Source organism: Lissotriton vulgaris, chromosome 12 (assembly GCF_964263255.1).
Source record: "Lissotriton vulgaris chromosome 12, aLisVul1.2, whole genome shotgun sequence".
Lineage (NCBI taxonomy): Eukaryota > Metazoa > Chordata > Amphibia > Caudata > Salamandridae > Lissotriton > Lissotriton vulgaris.
Genome location: NC_141700.1, coordinates 542,647,481 through 542,667,496, shown reverse-complemented (window position 1 = coordinate 542,667,496; position 20,016 = coordinate 542,647,481). Strand labels below are relative to the sequence as shown.

Genomic DNA, 20,016 nt, shown 5'->3' with positions numbered 1-20,016 from the left:
AGACTCTGGAGAACCACCCTGCGACCGGTGGGCCACTCGAACTCGGGCCATAGGCGACGGGTGCAGGGGTAGTTCTAGGCGTGGGGTTTCTTTGTCCTCAACAGGTTCAGAATCTGTTTTCGGAGTTCCTTTTGAACAGGGCTGCTGTTTACAGGAGATTCGGTCTTTGTTGAAGGCAGTCAGTCCTCCAAGGGGTTATGGAGGCCGCTTGCTGCAGGACAAGACGATTTTTGACGCAAGATCTCCATAAATTGCAGACGGGCCTGCAGTAGGGCTGGGGCCAAGTCAGTTGTTCTCTGCAGTCTCCTCTGCTCTGGGCTTCTTCTTTCGTCCTTTTTTTTTCTTAGGTTGCGGGAATCTGCTTTCTTGGTTACGGGCTGCCCCCTAAATACTATATTTAGGAGGAGTTTTCGGGTTCTCAGGGTCAGTAGCCAATGGGCTACTGACCTTAGGGTGACTAAACCCTTGGTGTGCTCACCCAACGTTGGAGAGTGAGCACAATCACTAATCCTTATTGGGGAGTACCTGCCATCTGCAAGATGGTGGACACTGAAGAGGGGGCTTCACCTCACCCCCCCCCCCCCCCACCTGAGGGGTGATGTTGGTAGATGTGGGCACACCTTCTGGGCTGGCTAGTTTTTCCCGCCTGTGTTCCTGCCGAAAAGGAGGGGAGACAGGAAGGGGGCTTGATCCTGATGGCAGGAGAGGCTGGTGGTCGCATTACAAAGGCTGCCAGGCCTTTGAAGCTCCCCTGCCACTGATGGCTCTTTCTGGCCTGGGGGAGGTGTGAACCCCTCCGCCCAGGAAAGGCTTGGTTTCTGGGCTCAGGGAGCGAAGACTCCCACCCTAGGGGTCCAGAAACATGTCTTGTGGTGAAAGGCTGGTGTGTACCAGTCAGAGAACCCACCAGAGGCTGGTCGTTTTTCAGGTGTCATCTCTAAGATGCCCTCTGTGCATTTTTCATTAAATCTCACACTGGCATCAGTGTGGGTTTAATGTGCTGAGAAGTTTGATACCACTTTCCAGTTTTCAGTGTACCCATTATGGTGCTGTGGAGTTCGTAATGACAAGCTACCAGCACCATATACTCTTACTGGCAGCACTGCACTTACAATGTCTAAGAAAGCACTTAGACACTGTAGGGGTACAGGGCTCATGCACCTCTACCCTCACCACTGGCATAGGGAACCCAGCTAGAGGGATGGCTGATCTATGCCAGGGCAGTGGGTTGTAGGCATGGCCCACAGGGACGTCATCCACAAATTAAATTCACATATTCCATGAGTACTACAACCGTCAAATATTTGGATATTTTGATTGAACGTAAGGGAAGCAATTTTGTAACTAGAGTATAAAAAAAAAACCACGGATAGGAATAATGCACTGCACTTCAACGGTTTTCATTCACCTACTCTCAAAAACCATTTACCAGTATCGCAATTCATCAGAATAAAGTGGATACGTTCAGATGAGAACCAGGTTCTAGCAGACATCGAGGTCTTATCACATCAGTACAGTATGAGAGGTTATCCACATAAGGTGTTAAAGAAAGCGAAACAAAAAGTCTCTGTTCTAGATCGCAAAGACCTTTTAAAAAAAAACGAACAAATGAACATCTGCAAGGGAAGTCTGTGTTCTAATGTATTCAACTGCAGCACCAGCAATAAAACGTAGTATTCAGAAACGTTGGGAAATTATTGAGCAGGAGATTGATTTTAAACAAGTATTTTTGGCACGTCCCATCTTCGAATATTCAAGGTAAAAAAATATTAAGGAACTCCTTCAAAAAAAGCAGAACAAAAAGTAGTTGTATAAAACAACTGGAGATAGGGAACCAGGGAATGCGTAACTGTCACAACTGCGATCACTGTGGGAATGTGATAGTAGGCGATAATTTTGCACATCCACACACAGGACAAAGGATTAAACTAAAACACACATTAGACTGTAACACAAGTATGGTAATATATGCTATAAAATGCCCATGCAGGTATACGTTGGACGTAACACTAGAAAAGTTAAGGTACGAATAACCAAACATAAAAGCATGATTAGAACGGCTAACATCAAGTCATGTCTAGCAGTACACTGGGAGGAAAAGTAACATACTATACCATAGTTACGCTTTACCATACTAGAAGATGAGTTAGTGTCACCCCATGTTGATGTCAACAGACATCTGGCAGAAACAGAAAAATATTGGATAAGTTTTCTAAAAACGCTTTTTCCTTGTGGATTGAATGATAACATTGAATTTACTTGTTTCCTATGAGGACTATATTGGCATGTAACTGTATTGTTGTAACACATCTTTGTTCCGATTCATTGCACATGTGAAACTTAACACACAGAATGACATAGAACATTTGATATTCATCACATTTTCATTAGTTCTTTTCATGTAGGTTTTTATGAACACTAATCTTGTGGTTGTCGCCACATTATGAGACAATTTTTGAGTCTGAATCTTGTTTATATTTGCGAAACATCTCACTCGGGTCTTTTTTCTATTTTTATGCCTGGATTGTGATTACTAAACGAATAACTTTAATGGTGTCACTTTATTTTATTTTTACCCTGGCTTACATCATTAATTTTCCGTCCCAGTTAGTTTATTTGTATTATTTTTTGTGTTTTTTTCGTAACAGTAGGTTAGAATCGTTGGTATTTACAAATTCGCATTAATGGAAGCACAGAGTCCGTTTTCAGTGTTGAGGGTTGTCCGTTACGTCACACGCAAACGCAGGATATTTACAGCTGAGAGGCAGGTTTCTCAACAGATATTAGTACGCTGGAGAGAAAGGCTGTTGGATTTACGGAGACATGTGCGTACGAGGTATGTTTGTTTAAATGTGTGTTTCATTTATAACACACGATACCTGCGTGGTATTTTTATACTGAGGGCCTTTTTGATTATTTTGATTATTTCTATTATTTTTTACTATTTTCTTCAGACCACGGGGATCGTTGCTAACAAGGCTGGTGGGAGCACGGATAGACAGTTCAAGTGAACTGAAAGTATAGATACCCAGCGGGTTCTCCTTTCGAAACAGACATACGCATGCAACCTAGTACGTGGCTCATAACCTAGGTTTCATCTATATTTCCAGACTCCTGTTAAACATCTTAGTAGTTTAGCCTGGGCGGAGGTGAGCGTTTTTGTTAGCATGGTCGCGTGTACATAATTCGTCTCATTGGCACACTCTTGATTTATACTTCGTGGAGCAGGCACAGCTGCACTTACACTGGGTGATATTAAGTACACTTTTATTTCTTTTTACAGAGTGATGCAACAATGTGCACAGTGCGTGATTTGGATCACTGGGAGCATTTATTGTGTATGTGCATTTATTCTCATGTGTTATTTCACTTCCTCTTTAACTTATTACTTTTATTTATTGCTTAATTATTGATGGGACCGCTAGTGGTGTCCTGAAAGCCTTGTGTTATATCTTATTAATGTATTTGAAGACAGAAGAGAGTTTTGTCGCTTAAAGATTGCATTGTTTCAATTGCAGTATTCCCCTGATTAAGGTGTTGCACCGAAATGCATTGGGAATTGCAAACATTTTTTGCCTCAAGCAATGAAGATAACTACCAAAAGAATAAAACAAGAGAAATAACGATTGTTATTTGAATTTTCAAAAAAACTGTTGTTTTTGTCTACATTTTAAAGTGTTTCTTTACATTGAGAATATGGTGGGAATTTGTGAACATGTATCTGTATAAGGAATATTATTGTGACTGAACAATCTAGCTCACTGAAGATTATTTTGAGATTACCCTTTTTCAGTTGAATTTTGCACTAATTTTGCGCACCGTAAGGGCATGTGAAAAGTGCGTCCTCATATGAAAGCAGTTTTCTGATTGTTATTTGTTACACAGGGATGTGTGCCATGTCGACTACACAGGGATGTGTGCCATGTCGACTCTTCACTTTATTCTGCACCAAAACATGCAGCCTGCAAAGGCAGTGTGTGCGTGTAAAGGTACAGGGCCTCTAAAGGGATCACAATAAGTGCAGCAGTCCTCAGAGGTCTTCCCTGGTCACAGTGCTCTGGGTACCTGTGGTCCCATTTACCAGGGGCTGACCTGTTGCCAGAGATGTCAATTGGGTTAGTTTTGGGGAAAGAACACAGACCCTGGGAACCTGATTGGCAGGGACCCAGGGCACATCAAGTGAAAGCGCATCTATAGTCTGGCAAAAAAGTGCAACAGAAAACCCACTTTCCTACAGTGAGCCACCACTGCAAATGTCGAGCGGTACCCTCCGAGATCTGGACGCAATTGTACAGATTCCCCTAATTCTATGCCCACTGGAACTTCAGGACCCACTGCAGAGCCCGCATATGCCACCTGGCATGATCAACCAACAGGAGGCCTTGAGGCCTAGCAGCCTCAGAGTCATGAGGACCGAAACCCGGGATAGAGGCTGGAAGATCGGATTCATAGCCCGAATATCCAGGACTCGTTGTTCGGGAGGATAAACCCGAAACTGCGTTGTGTCCAGAACCATTCTGATGAAGAGGAGCTTCTGAGAGGGAATCAGGTGTGACTTCGGCACACTCATGGAGAACCCCAGCGAATGCAGGAGGTCGGCCTTAGTCTCGAGGTTGGAGACGACTGCCTGGGGCAAGTCCGCCTTCAACAGCCAGTCGTCGAGATAGTGGAAGACTGGAACCCCTGATCTGCGCAGATGATCTGCGACCACCGCCATTACTTTTGTGAACACCCGAAGGGTGCTGGTAAGTGTGGTAGATTGATGAGACACTCTCTTGAAGCAGGTTGAAGAAAGAGTTTATTACTAGGAGGTAACAGCTTAAACAACCACAAGTGAAGAGATGCCAGAAGATCTGAGCAACTCCCACATGAGGAATGTAGAACACAGATACGAAGCATAACAATTCTAGTAAAACAATATGATGTCATCTAAAAGGGATACTACACACCTTCCCCCTTTTTAAAAAAAAAAACCAAAAGAAAGAAAGAAAAAAAAAACTAATGAACAAAATCACGTAACTTAACAGAAGTAAATTTTACACAAGAACTTTTCCTTAGAGGAACATCAGTAAACTGTGCATTAGATTTGTCAATAACATGATTGGAAGCATTAGTATGAGAAACACAATGTTGAAAAGGAGTGTCACATAAGGCGCTAGCTTCAAAGGACACTCGTTCTGGGGAAACTAAAACATCAGAAAGCAAAGCATTATCATTATTCTTTGAAAAAATTTCCGAATCCCCACTGAAAGTGTCTAATAGAGCAGGATAAGGATTATTATCATCAGACTCAGAAGAAAGGGGCAGAGAACACATTTTCAAGTTGGGAGTTCTACACAAAGAAACTCTACGAAAGTTCAACACTTTGCCACCCTCAACTCTGACAGCTTTACTGAAAACTTCTGTAACTTTACAAGGATCAGACCACTTGTTCCACCTAGAACCGGAAGACTTACCGAATTTCACACGGACCAGATCACCAATTCTAATCCCTGGTCTATAACCAGCAGAAATAGAAGAACGTCTCATCTTTTCTTGATATTTCAAAACCTTGTCTCTGACCTTGGATGGATCCACCACAGGCTCATAAGGAACTTTCAATTTCAACCACCAAGGCAACAATTTTGAACCAGGTTTTCTACCTTTTAACAATTCAAATGGAGAAACACCTGTAACTGAATTAGGCGAAGTGCGGTACGATAGCAAAGATGCACGAAGAGTTTTCCTCCAATCCAATTTACTTTTAACGGCAAGTTGAATAGATTCCTTGATGACTCTATTGAAGCGCTCCGTTTGACCATTGGCCTGTGGATTGTAATTAGACACCCTTTTGTGTACGACACCACACCTACCAAGAAAGGAAGACAATTCGCTACTGATGAATTGTGGACCATTATCCGATAACAATTCAGCTGGGATCCCTTCTCTGCAAAATATTTCGTCAAGAAAATCAACAACTTGGGAAGAATCAACTCTGTCAACCACCTTTATTTCTGGCCATTTCGAGAAGTAATCGATCAAAACTAGAATGAAAACAGATTTATTATCCATTAGATCAAGAGGGCCAACAATATCGATACCAAGTTTCTTCCAAGGGCACATTGAATACTCAACAGGAGCAATCTCCGTTTTGGCAGCCAGAGGTTTAACTGACTTATCACTGTTGGCACAAGGAGAACATGAACTGACCCACTTATCTACCATTCTATCAATACCGGGCCACCAGTAAAACTCACGGATTCTTCTTTTTGTGTTGGACATACCCATATGTCCCTCATGTGCCATAAAATTATCTTTTCTCGCAAATCACTTGGAGGGACTATCTTATCTCCTCTGGTTACAAAACCCTGATCAAACATGAGTTCTTCTCTTATTTTGCTGAAAGACAAAACATCACCAGAAAGCTTCCTTTCTTCAGGCCAACCATGTTTTAAAAAATCCACTACATTGGACAAAGCAATATCCTTACACATGGCAATCCTCCAAACAGCCTCAGAGATAACACTGGATGTAGTATTACACTTCGGATCATTGATGTCATCAATGGTTAACACCATGTCAATATCACTAGTGGACTCATCTGGTATCTCCGAAGAGATACATGGCAATCTAGGCATGCAATCTGCATGAACATTTAAGCGACCAGGCACATATTCCACTGTGCATTGAAATTCTTGTAATTTGGCTGCTAAACGTGCCAAACGTGCTGTCAAAGTACGACCACCACCACCAGCTAACATGTTTATTAAAGGTTTATGGTCAGTTCGCAAACGGAATCTTGTGCCCCAAAGAAACTGCCTGAAATGTTCGACTGCCCACGTACAAGCTAAAAGTTCCTTCTCAATGGTGGAGTAATTGAATTCAGCACCACGAAGCGTATGGGAGGCATAAGAAACAACATACTCCTCACCCTTATTCTTTTGCATGAGCACAGAACCAAGACCAACATTACTTGCGTCCACGCACACAATGCATTCTTTACCCAAATCAAAAGGTCTCAAAAAGGGGGCGTTGACAATTTCTTCTTTGAGTGATTCGAAAGCAATTTGTTGTTCATTATTCCAAATAAATTTTGCATCTTTTTTTAACAACAGTCTTAAAGAATGAACCTTAGAAGAATAATCCTGTACGAAATTACTATAAAATTCTGTAAGACCTAAAAATGATACCAACTGTTCCTTATTGCTAGGGGCAGGAGCTTTAGTAATGCTTTGAATGTGATTATGCTTGGGTTTAATGCCTTGAGCAGAGATTTCATGTCCCAAGTATTCCACAGTACTTTGTCTAAATTTGCACTTTGAAAATTTCAAGGTCAACCCTTTTCCCTGAACAGCACTTAACACTTTATCTAAATTCCTATCATGGTCCTCAAAATTTTTCCCATAAATTAAAATATCGTCTTGGAACGCTATAGCGTTATTACAACCTTCCAAGACATCTTTCATAAGCCTCTGGAATACTGACGCCGCGCTGGCCAAACCAAATGGCATACGACGGAATTGGAACATACCCTCTGGCGTTATGAAAGTAGTAAGAAACTTAGAATCCTCATGGAGTAGGACCTGGTGATAAGCGCTAGCTAAATCCAAGGTTGAAAAAAGACAAGCACCAGCAAGAGTGGAGATTAGTTCATGAATGTTGGGTAATGGATGTCTATCGATCCAAATTTCACTGTTCAAACTGCGGAGGTCGACACATAGGCGAAGTTCGCCGTTGCTTTTAATCGATAAAACTACTGGAGAAACCCGGGGAGAAGATTCAGTTGGTTCAATAATACCCCGAGACACTAAGTCTAACAAAATATTTTTCAATTTGTCTCGGTAGGCTAGAGGTACATTTCTAACTCTATGTCGGACAGGCATAGCATTTTCCTTTAAAATAATTTTGTGTTTAAAGTTTACAAATTCGCCTAAAGTGTCAGAAAAAATGTCTGGAAATTTGCTCTTAATCTTGAGAGTGAATTCATCATCAACAGAAGATACTAGGTAGACAGGTGGAGAAGCATTGGGATCTAGTTTGATTCCTAACTCGTGTTGATGTGGCCAACTTAGGATAGAAGCTCCCTTGGATGCAACATAAATTTTACCTTTGATAATCTTATGTTTAAATTTAATGTCAGCCCACATAAAACCCAACAAGTCAATTTTCCGACCAGTATATCCACCAGGATGAACATCAGATGGAAGTAAACTAGAAGACATCCAGTACTTGTTAAAAATGTCACTACCAATTATACTGTACCATGCACAAGAATCTATGAGCATAGAGATTTCTACACCATTTATCGATATTATGTCCTTGGGAAAACCTTTACATTTGGTGTCACCAACACATAATAACGTGTTGATTTCCTGGATTTCTTCTGAATTTTCACTCTGAATCAGTTAACAAATTTACTTTTTGAGCAGATCTACACATTTTGCTAAAATGTCCAGTTTTTTTTACATTTTATGCAAATTTTATTCCATGCTGGACAACCTCTGTAATTGCCAACATGATCGTTGGCTCCACACCTATAACAAATTACTTGGTTCTTCTTGCCAGGAAATCTGTTGTCTCTTGTGAAATACTCTTTTTTATTTTGAGTAAAAGGAAACTTCTTTTGATTATGGGCTTCTTTAACTAACGCAACCTCAGGAATTATTACTTTATTCTTAACATCCTGACCTCTAATCTGACTTACAAAGAGTTCAGATTGTTCAATGCCTTTGGCAATGTTCAATACAGCATTAAGAGAAGACTCTGTTCCCATCCATAGACATTCTTGGATCTTTTTGCTTTTGGTCTTCATCATAATTTGGTCTCTTAGTACCTGTTCAAAATGTATTGTTTCAAAGGCACAAGAACCTGCTAAGGTTCGTAATGCAGCTACATAGTTTTCAATGGACTCATCGTCTTTCTGTACCCTCGAATAAAACTTAAATCTCTCCATAACAGTATTAATTTTTCTTCCAAACCTAGAAGCTAAGTGTTTTATTACCACCTCAAAAATATTAAAATCACCTGCACCCTCGATAGGAGGTACATTTTCTAATTCTTTAAGGCCAGCACCCCCTAAACAATTTTCTAATAGTGCCAACTTCCTTTTAGGAGAGCAACCATCTTCCTCCATTACATCCACATATGCTAAAAATGTGGGGTACCATAGATCCCATTCTACCTTGGGATCTCCAGCCACAGGTAAAAAGTGTAAAGGAGAAATAATGTTGTTTGACATTTCAGGTAAATACAATACACAATTCAAGAAGAGAAATTGTACAATTTAAGAAAATAATAAATTAACAAAAAAAATGTAGTCACTGTGGTCAATGTGGTTTCTGTGGAAGAGGAAAATAAAGAATTAATAAAATAAATGTAGTCACCGTAGTCGACTTCGTTTTCGTGAAAGAAATACTGAAGGAGTTAAAACAGTCAGGAGCTGCTTGCTGAAGTCCGTCGAATTAAGATGTTCGTTATGTGAAGAAACGCTGGTAAAATAAATTGTGCAAGGTCTAAGTTAGCAGCGTAGCGTTTATCGGGCAAAGTAAACAACAGTGCGTCATGAAAATGGCCGCCACGTCACGTCAAAACGTGTGATTCTTTGACCTTAGCAACGCTAGGACGCTTTCATCAAACGTCATAGAGAGCGTTGACGCGCGAGAGAGCTCAAGCAACAACAAGAGTTCTGAAGCTTGCTCGGGATCGAGGAATCACTAACCACATTTTAAAAGATGCAGGTATGAAAGATTTAAGTCTTTTGTATACAAAAAGTTGGTTACATGAATTTGATGCGTTTAAAGCAAACAGTTGAACAAATATCGCGTCAAATTCGTAAGGCAAGTTCGGTATGTTAAATTCGGTGAGACGAAACACCGTCAATGTCAGAAATGACAAAAACGTGTAAGGTCAATAAAAATCCGACAACAAACACTGCCGCAGGTGCAATCAAGGCACGAAGTTGATTACTGCCGCTGGTGCGATCATTTACACATGGAATAGTAGTGAAGAAATACCTTTGAGACGTGTGAACGCTGTTCTTCAAATATTATTTCTTCTTTTTAAAAAAAAAAAAAAAATACTTGCTTCAAAGAGTTGGTTCTTCCATATCCCGGTCGTCGCCAATTTATGTGGTAGATTGATGAGACACTCTCTTGAAGCAGGTTGAAGAAAGAGTTTATTACTAGGAGGTAACAGCTTAAACAACCACAAGTGAAGAGATGCCAGAAGATCTGAGCAACTCCCACATAAGGAATGTAGAACACAGATACGAAGCATAACAATTCTAGTAAAGCAATATGATGTCATCTAAAAGGGATACTACAGTAAGGCCAAAGGGGAGCACGGTAAACTGAAAATGCTCAAGGCCTAACGTGAACCGCAGGTAACGCCAGTGGGCCGGCAGGACGGGGATGTGAAAAGAAGCGTCCTGCAGTCCAAGGCTACCATCCAGTCTCCAGGATCGAGGGCAGACAAGACCTGAGCGAGCGTCAACAGCTTGAACTTCTCCCCTCCCGGAGGAAGCGGTTGACGTTCCTGAGATCCAAGATAGGACACAGGCCCTTGTCCTTCTTGGGTACCAGAAAGTAGTGGAATATCAACCACGACCTACTTCTGGGGCCGGAACGCGCTTGATGGCTACTTTGGTGAAGAGAGCCAAAACTTACTGTTGGAGAAGTGCCAGGTGATCCTCCGACATGCGGTGGTATTGAGGTGGCATGGCTGGAGGGCTAGTCTTGAAGAGGAGGGAGTAGCCGCTTCGGACTATTAGCAAAAACCACCTGTCCGACGTGATGGTGTGCCAGTGGGGGAGATGATGACGGACTAGGAGGGTGTGGAGGCTGCTGCAGAGGAGGTTTGGTGGACTGGCCCGCCCCATTAAGCACGGTATTGGTTCCCACGTCCCCGGCTGCACGAAGGAAAGGGAAACTTGCTGTGGCTCTGGGCAGGACATAGTGGTGCACCCATCAGTAGCCACGAAAGGGGCAAAAAGCAGACTGCGATGGGCCGCTGGAGAGGCCCAAGAACTTGGATGTACCCATGAGTCCTTGAAACGCTCTAGAGCGTTGTCTACTTTGACGCCAAAAAGGCGATGGCCATCAAAGGGCATGTCCATCAAGGTGTTGTGGACATCGCCCGAAAAGCCAGTCGATCTCATCCAGGTGTAGCGACGAAGGGCTAAAGACGTGGAAATCGTCCTGCCTAGAGAGTCGGCGGTATCCAGCCCACAACGGATGGTAAACTTAGCTGCATTCCTCCCAGCGGTGGCAGCCTGAGAGAGGACTGTCCGGGCCCCCATCGGACACTGAGGCAGCACCTGCGCAACCGTATTCCACACAGAGTGGGAACAAACGTCCCAGTAGACATGCAGTGTTTACCGACCGCAGTCCGAAGCTGGGGGAAGAGAACATTTTCTTCTCAAGATGGTCCAGCTTCTTGGATTCCCTTTCCAGTGGAGCGACTTGGAAGCAGAGGGTTTCGGCTTCTAAAAGGCTTTGCGTCGATTCAGTCCCGAGCTGGAAGGCTCGATTGTGTGTTACGGGGGCCGAGCCGGAAGGCAATGAGTTAGAAACTTTGTTTCTGTGCCAACCTTGGCCAGAAGGCAGGGGTGGTGCCGAAGCCTTAGGTTTTTGTGAGTGAGTTGATGAGGCAAGGGGTCTTCAGTACTCATGTCACTCTGTCCCTGTGAAAGCTCTTTGGCGTTGAGGTCTATCTGGAGCTCCGAATCCGACACAGAGAAGGCTGCTTCCTCCTCCGCCCCTCATACACCAATGTCTCCTTGCTTGGACTCTTTACCGAAGAAATCCAGCCTATCTTCAATGCTTTGCCACTGCATCTCTTGACATCAAGCCCGACGTTCGCGAAGAGTTTTCTTCAGCCAAAACAATCTACAAGTGTTGCAGTCGTCTTTGTGCTCCAGAGACAAGCACAAGTTACACACCTGGTGTGAGTCAGAACGCAGATAATTTGCGTTGCACTGAGGACAGAATTTGAACGGTGTCCATTCCATCCACGGAGAGCTGGACCGACGTGATTAGGCCGGAAGTCAGTCCACAGAGCTTTTCGATCTAAAGCAGATTTTGTTGACCGAAACAATAAGTGGAAAGGTGGAAAGTGTACGCAAACAATAAGTCGACGGTAGAGTGGATTGTGCACCGAGGAGAACCCGAAGAATGGTTCCGAACCAGAGCGCAGCAATACACGTCCGAAAGTGATGGCGGAAAAAATCTATCTAATAATGGAGTTGATCCCCATGCGTACTGTCACCGAAAGGAGGAGTCACCTTACCTTGTGACTAGGAAAATACTTCTTTGAAGAACATCAAGTTGCAAACATCCGGACCCAACACTAGACGGCAGGAGTATGCAAAGCATGTGTATATACAGCACACATGCCCCAAACAAATTTTTTAAAGTACAAATAAACTGCAATTCTGTAACTACCAAATTGCAATTTGATTTAGAAATTTGGTATTTGGAAGGGGCGTGCTTAGGTCTTTCAACTATCGATTTGCAGTGGTATGTACTAATGTTTTGCAACCTAATTACAGATTGTAAAAACATAAAATATTTTATATAGACTACTAAAAGATAGTGGTAACCAATCGCTAATGGGAAGGGGTCCCTAAGGATCCCCATCCCCTATGAGAATGTAAAGAAAAATATTTTTAAGAGCACGCAGTGGTCCCATGAAACTTAAAAGTTTCATTTTCTATATTCCTTGAAGTAAACAGGCTGCATTTAGAAAAAAACAAAAAGATTACTTTATTAAAAAGCAATCACAGACATGGTGTTCTGTTTACCCCAGCAGGCCAGCATCCCTGTGCTGGCTATCATTCCTAATGAGTCACACATTACAACTTACCTCATTAATATTCATGAGGAAGGTCGATTTGCAACCAACCAGGGATTAGGGACTGTGAGTTCCTAAGTGTGATTAAGAAAGAATCACACTTTGAAAAAAGCTATTTTTGTACATATGGCCCCTATTCTTTTATATGTTTTACAGCTGTGGATGCTCATTAGAAAACAAATAAAATGCAAACAATGCTTTGTAACATTCCAGAATCAGTAATCAGACAATGAATGGGACTGCTCACCGTGTATCACTTCCTGCCTAGCTCTCTCCTTCTGTGGTAGATGGGGTGCAACATCGCGTCCAACTGTATGCTGCCAATTCTGCGAGTCTGGCTCAGGATCCAGGTCTGAGAGATGGCACAGCTCATCCTCTAACAGATTAGGAAGAAGGGAATCACCCCCAGCAAACCCTAAATTAGGGGATTCGATGCTTCTGAAAGAGTTATAAATACATGGCAAATTATTTTAAAAGCAAGGTTCCACTATTTACAAGCACATTATACTAACTGCATGTCCACAATTCATTACTGAGGCTATGATAACCAACCAGACTAGTTTGTACTTTCTAGTCTATCATCAAATTGCCATCACTATTATCTGCATTGCTCTCTGGAACAAAACACATAACTACTACTTTGCATGAAAGTACACAACATATGGAATGCTTATGACGTACACCATTTAGCGGTTAACGAGCGAAGTAGCTAGATAGCAGTTTGCTGTTCTCCTGGTCTCCGAGGTAGCAGGGATAGTATACAAAAGCAAGTAAATATGGCTTTGTGAGCCTGGTCTGCCTTCTTGATTTCCAATCCCTTATCCCACCTTCTAGTCCCTCAGCACAAGGAGAAAGCTGCTGGGAGTCTCTGGCTGGAACTAGGGATAAGAAATCCCAACATTTCCATCCAGCAGCCTACAAACTGAAGCATCAGGGAAGAAGTTAAAGACAGCCAGTAAGAGAGCTCCTGTGGCACAAGAAGAAAGTAAGTTGGGATCAGTGTTCCTTCAACAAGGTCTGTGCTTTGCCTTCAATCAAGAAATATGAGGTGGAGTGTTGAACCCTAGCACCATTGGATCTCCTGGTCTGGTCCTGGATGCAAAAAGGGACGGAATTGAACATCAAAGTTACACAAGTGGAGGCATCTTTCATCAGACAAAATTCAACACTGGGAGTCAACACTGGGCAGCTGGGATTTACACCTAGAGGTTAAAGCTGAAATGATGCAATGCACATTTAATGGTAAATCTACACCTTGGGACATGGTACTGAACATTCAGGGCTAAACCTGCACAAGACTAGATCTCTGCATAGGGAGAAAATGCACCTACACATGTATAGTGAGGAAGTATTCAAGACTATATTAGGGAATTAGGAGATAGCACTGCATAACTGGACCCATACCAGCAAACGGTGAGGCTGTATTGGGCCCCTGTGATTTAACTTAGGCATGCAGAGGTTACACTAGGCATGGAGATCAAATATGATAGAAAGGCTACACCGTGCATTTGAAGTAAGCATGCTCATTAGAAGGTTGCACTGAGGCCAGGTTACATTTCTAAAGGCTGCACTGGACTTCAGCAACTAACAAAGGCATGGAGAGGATTCATTGGGTATTTGAAGCCATACCGCGCAGAGGGAGCTGCAATGAGCATCTGAGGTTAATCTTTCACCAGAAAATTTAAGGCTAAGACTGTAATGGATAGTCAAAGCTATTTAAGAACATTCAAAAACACAAATGGGCATGGGGGACAGTGTGTATGTGTTTATGACACTGAACTGGGCCTACATGGCTACACCTCAATATACATGACCTTACCAGAGTATATGGCTATGCATTGGTAACTGATTGTTGTGTCCGAGCATGTGTTGCTGGTGCCAGGGCCCCTGAGAACTGAAAAAGTATTCACATCTCACCCTGGCCATTCAAGACCGTTTTAGACTTTTTTTTCATGCTGTAAGTGGGCATTTAGGGGCACATCCTCCTCTGAAAGAGTGACGTGTAATTGGAGGCTGCAACTCAACATAGACTGCGCCTTTGGTTTTGTAGTTATGACTTACCACATGAGAGTTATGCCGGTTAGTGAGGGGATATCCCTGGGCAATTGTGATTGCATATATTATGGGCAGACTATTAATGAGAAGTTCTGCAACAGTTACATAAAGACAGATCTGAGAAGAAACGGAGTACCATTAAACTCCACATGAGTTGATTTTCAATCTTGCAGCTTTGGATATTACTGAAAGTTTAATTATATGGAATGCTCTGAAGTGAAGAAGTATAATGATAGCTTAACTGGAAAGTGATACAGGAGGACACATTTAATAAATTCAACCATGGAGCCTTGAGAAAGCGGGATTCCTTATACATAAAACACATGTTGCATGTAGGACGGCTGCAATCTTTGAAGACATGAGAAGGTCAGTAAGTCTGTTTTCATACAGTTGTTGACAGTTTTAAAAGTGGTGTTGAAACTGTACTGATGTTACCCAATTTAAAACAAAATATATATGTTACATAACAACTGTATTTGTTCCACATAAAAAATAATTCCTATCTAATCATGAGGCGATAGAGTTAAGCTTTATAAATTGATTAAAGTGACCCCTAAACACCACTTCTCACTGGTTGTGCACCCCTGGGTTCTTAATGGCTTTTGACTCCCGGCGGCAGTACCAGTGGAGATGACAATCCTTACCCACCAGATCGTTCTTACACACCGCATCGACCATGGACCCTCAGGTAGTAGGTCTTTGGATGGCAAGAACAGTAAATACATCTTGTAGAACATTGCTGGGTTGGCAAGCAAGATTTCCGACCTAGGATGGACTTTTTTATAAAAAGGTTTGTGGGCCAATGACAACACTTTTTATTGAGGAGTACAACTCCTTTTTTGTGCCTGCCACCCCTTCGAAGGCAGGTTGACGCAAGGGGGGTTGGGTTGTTTAAGTTTCCTTGGTAGTAAAATGTAGCACAGTAGTGTTGCGAACAGATAACCCATGCTTGCAAACTGTGTTACTTTCCAGTGGGTCAGATAAACTGTTGCTCCGGAACTTTAACAATGCTACATCTTCTCTTCCAGAGGTCTGTAACATTTCTCGGTTGGGCGAGTTATTTGAATGCCTCCACTGCTTCCAATAGGCACTTATTGCTGGTTGGAGATTTTAACATCCATTTATGCAGGGACCTGAGTGGAAGAGAACCTAGAGATATAGGTTGACGTCGTCTGACAGGTATGCACCATGAACACACCAATCAGGTAGATATTCTTAACGCCCTAGTGAATGAGCCCAATCCAACAACCGCCATGGGCAAACTGGATCAAGGCTCGAAGGAATTTAACCCCACATTTAAAAGGGAACGGATGTGACTCGTTCATAGATTTTTTGTTTGAAATCCATTATTTTTATATTCAATCTGACTTTTCCATTGAAACAAGTATTTACAGTGACCATAACCCTCTGTGTACCAAAACCATCTGCCCCCCACTAGCTCAAACCAAGGGGATATGAGAGTGGGGGGAGGAAGGATCACTGAAAGTCAAGGACGGGGGCAGAAAGCTCAAGTGGGCCGAGATAATCCCCGACTCTTTTCACAAGACCCTATCAGCAAACTGTCACAAGGAGCTACAGACTTGCTTAGCTCTGCAGGCGGAGCCAGACGACACCATTGAGGCCTTAACGGTTATTTCCCCTACTATCGCAGATTTACTTGGGCTCCGAACTCCAGGCACCTAGACCGGGCCCTAAGATGGTTTGATTCAGCCTGCTCTTGTGCATCCAGGAAGTATAATGAAACCTTATGTACCAACCAAGGGGTTCATGGTTTAGTAAGCGCTTGTAGAAGTCTGCATGAATGCATTTTCACTAGGCACAAGGCCATATTGAAGGAGGAGGCCTGGAGCGAGCTCATCAAGGCCAGTACCCTTAAGAGTAGCTCCCAGTTTGGAGCACTGATAATAGCCGTTTCTTGGCAGTAGACACAGCGAACGCCCTTGATGCATATATTACGGAGGATGAATGGGTTAGCCACTATGAGGAAATGTTTCAGTGCCCACCAGCCGAGAGTGATCCCTGAGGAGCGGGAAAAGGGAAATCTGCCCTATCAGTTTCTGAGGAGGACGTAAGGAAGGGCATAGAAGGGCTGTCTTGTAAAAAGGCACAGGGACCCGATGGGATCCCTCCTGACTTTTATGTCTCCAGCCCGAAGCTGTGGGTGCCGGCCCTCACCTCAATAATCAGTGTAGCGGTTAGAGCCAGCCCCCGGGTACTTGGGTTACATCCACTATCGTCCCTGTTTTAAAAAATGGTAATAGAGACAGTACCCACTGTTACAGGCCAAATTCCCTGCTGGACTTAGTGGCCAAGGTGGTTGGACATATCATATTAGACAGCTGGGCAGATAATAATAATCTAAAAAGATGTTCAGTAGAGTTTTCATCCTGGTCGGTCGACTGTGGAACAATGTCGGAACCTGTACATGATTCTTGAGAAGTATACAATTGCCAGCTCTGGTACCATCCACAAGGCCTTCGTGGACCTGTTTTCCGCATTCTATTGTGTCAATAAAATTATGCTTTGGCAGATCTGGTTATCCACTGGGGTGGACAAGGAAATAGTTCTCTTTTTACAAGATCTCCATCAGGATACGAAGGCGGAGGTCTGATATACCAATTACTTCAAGGTCACTCAACAGTTTCCTTTTCAGAGAGGGGTCCAGCAGCCCAAGACTAGTGTCTTTTCTTATCTAGGGGTCCTGTTGGATGCCAAGATGAACTGGGGGCCTCTGAAAAGCCGAATGAAAGGGTATTTTACACGAGCAAAAGAGTCCATTTCAAATTTTGCCTCTAGATTGGGCAAGAGACCGAATGGGGTGCTCTTGCAGGTCTATAGGGCCAAGTGCATTGCCAAGGTGTTGTATGGTAGTGAAATCTGGGGTTATATAGCTCATGAAGACAAATAGCTGAAAACATCTTTATGAGACGTCTAGTAGCTGTACCTCAGGGTACCTCTACCTTTGTTGCCCAGAAGAGCTTGGTATTTTCTCTATCTCTGATCTGTTGGCCTTTCACCCCATCTCATTGTGGATAAAAACCTGGCTCGACAAAGGGACTGGTTTAAATAAACAGATTTCAAAGGACTGCATGGCCCTTGATCACATCTGCCATATCCTGTGACTCAAATACATCAAGGAGTGTTCTTCGAGCCTAGGAAGAGCAGACCTTTTTTCAAATCCGAAATCGAGTAGCAAGAAGGATTTGGGCCAAATAAAGGAGGTCTTTAATAGACAGCGGTCATCAGTCAGGGAAGACCAGGAGCTAAGGAAGCCCAGCATATTCCCCTTTTTAGGTCGAGCCTAGTAGCGCGCATGCGCTGCTCTGCCAGGCATCTTGTGGCTTCTCCGTGTGGGTCTGACTCCTTCCACACATTGGAGTGGCTTTTTCATGTGTTTTTCAAAAATGAAAGCGCGCAAATGGCTAAAGGCGAGTGTATGTCCCACCTCTTTTCTAATATTCACTTCCACAGCGCTTTGCTCTCGGGAGCAAGCAGCTTCATGCAGGGTGGCAGCTGCATTCTTCGTGGGTCAGGTTACTATTTCCACACAACGTGCTGTGCTTTCACTTGTTTCACAAAGTTGTTGTCATCGAAGTTATTATTGTAAAAATGCCAAACTGCATGCTATGCCCTAGGTGGGTTTGAGCTAGCCGGTGGCATCATTGTTTCTAATGCGGACATGGCAGGGGAATGAAATTCCAAGGACATACCAGGCTCACCTGAAACAAAGCAGAGGTCTGTGTTTCAGAGACGTGTCTGAGTCACTGCAGTCAATGTGCCATCAGATGAGTCTAAAGTCAGATAGACATAGGCAAACACCGGCTTCAGTGGACAAAGACGGGCTGCAACTCCTTTTAGGAAGCTTGTTTCCGGTCCAGGGAAGACATGGCTTGGCAGTTCGGGCTGGACTGTTCCCATGAGGCACAGGGTCAGACTGATTTGCATATAGCCATGTCTGAACTGGGGTGGAAGAGTGGGCTAAAGAACGGTGATGGATTAAACCCAGATCTTTTGACTGGGTGTGAGAGTTTGATTGATTCAGATGCTCCGTCCATCACCACCCCCTTTTGTACCACTCTTTTTAGGCATGGCAACCCTTTTAAAGTGCATCCCATTGGATTACACAGGAACTGGACCATTACAGACTGCTACGGAAGTTAATTCGCAAAAGCAGCTGTCCTTTTTTGGATGTAATCCATCCACTCCAGTCGGCTGCAAATTTTTTGCTGGCTACCGGATTGGCAACAGAGGGGCATGCTGCGTCACTCATTTTGTGCCCTCCACACACTATTTGGTACAATGTGAATATAGTAGAACTATTTACTTTTTTGGAAACAGCTGGCTGACTGGGCAGTGAGGTGCTAGGGGCGATAAGTAAATATATTTATTTGTTTTATTTTAATGGTATTTCTGAAGCGCTTCAAACTGTCTGCACGTGTTTCCTGGCACTGTTGTAAATTAAAGGCTTATGTTATGTTATGCCGAGAAAAGCTGTGTCTTGGAACTCTTCTGAAATTCCTGAAACAATGCTTTGTTCAGAATAAACAATCAAAGGGGTTTCCAGAGCAGGGCAACTGCGCCCTACATGCCCTCCCCCAAGCCCCCCCCACCCCCCCACACCCACCCCCTGGCTCCTCTCCTGCCATCTCTTCAGGTTGCACTAGGGAACAACGCCCAAGAGTTTGTTTCTAGGTCGCAGTGAGAGTCTAAGGATCTACCTTGGGAGCTTGTTGCTCAAAATGTTTGCGAATGGAAAATATGAAACATGACACATGGTTTATCAACAGTATCTGCTTATTACTCTGCTGGAAAAAATGGGTCTCTCTATGCAGCACCCATAGAAGATAAAAACAGGTTTTAACTGTAGACACTATCTGATATCACAAGTTTCACACCAGTCATGGTGGCCAGATTCCTTAAAACATGAACTGGCTAGGCAGATGCCCTTAGAGATTCAGTCTTATTTGGAGGTCCATCGCATAGGGATGATGAGAACCCAAAGGTGAGACCAATGGCTATGCCAATGCTTGTTTTATCTTGTATTCTATTCTGTTTATGTACATTTATCCTTTTAAAAACCAATCAAATAAGTAAAATTACAACATTTATGTAAGCAGCATCTGAGTGGCAGTT

At 43.1% G+C, this 20,016-nt stretch overlaps 1 protein-coding gene across 2 annotated transcripts in view; it reads right to left on the bottom strand.

Annotated features, from left to right (window-relative positions):
* Positions 1–20,016, bottom strand: part of ARHGEF11 (Rho guanine nucleotide exchange factor 11) — a 1,046,032-nt gene that overhangs the window by 328,491 nt on the left and 697,525 nt on the right. For both annotated transcript variants that reach the window (XM_086945337.1, XM_086945338.1), the window contains exon 25: positions 13,076–13,266. In XM_086945337.1, the coding sequence (XP_086801463.1) occupies positions 13,076–13,266 (191 nt within the window). The remainder of the gene's footprint in view (positions 1–13,075; positions 13,267–20,016) is intronic.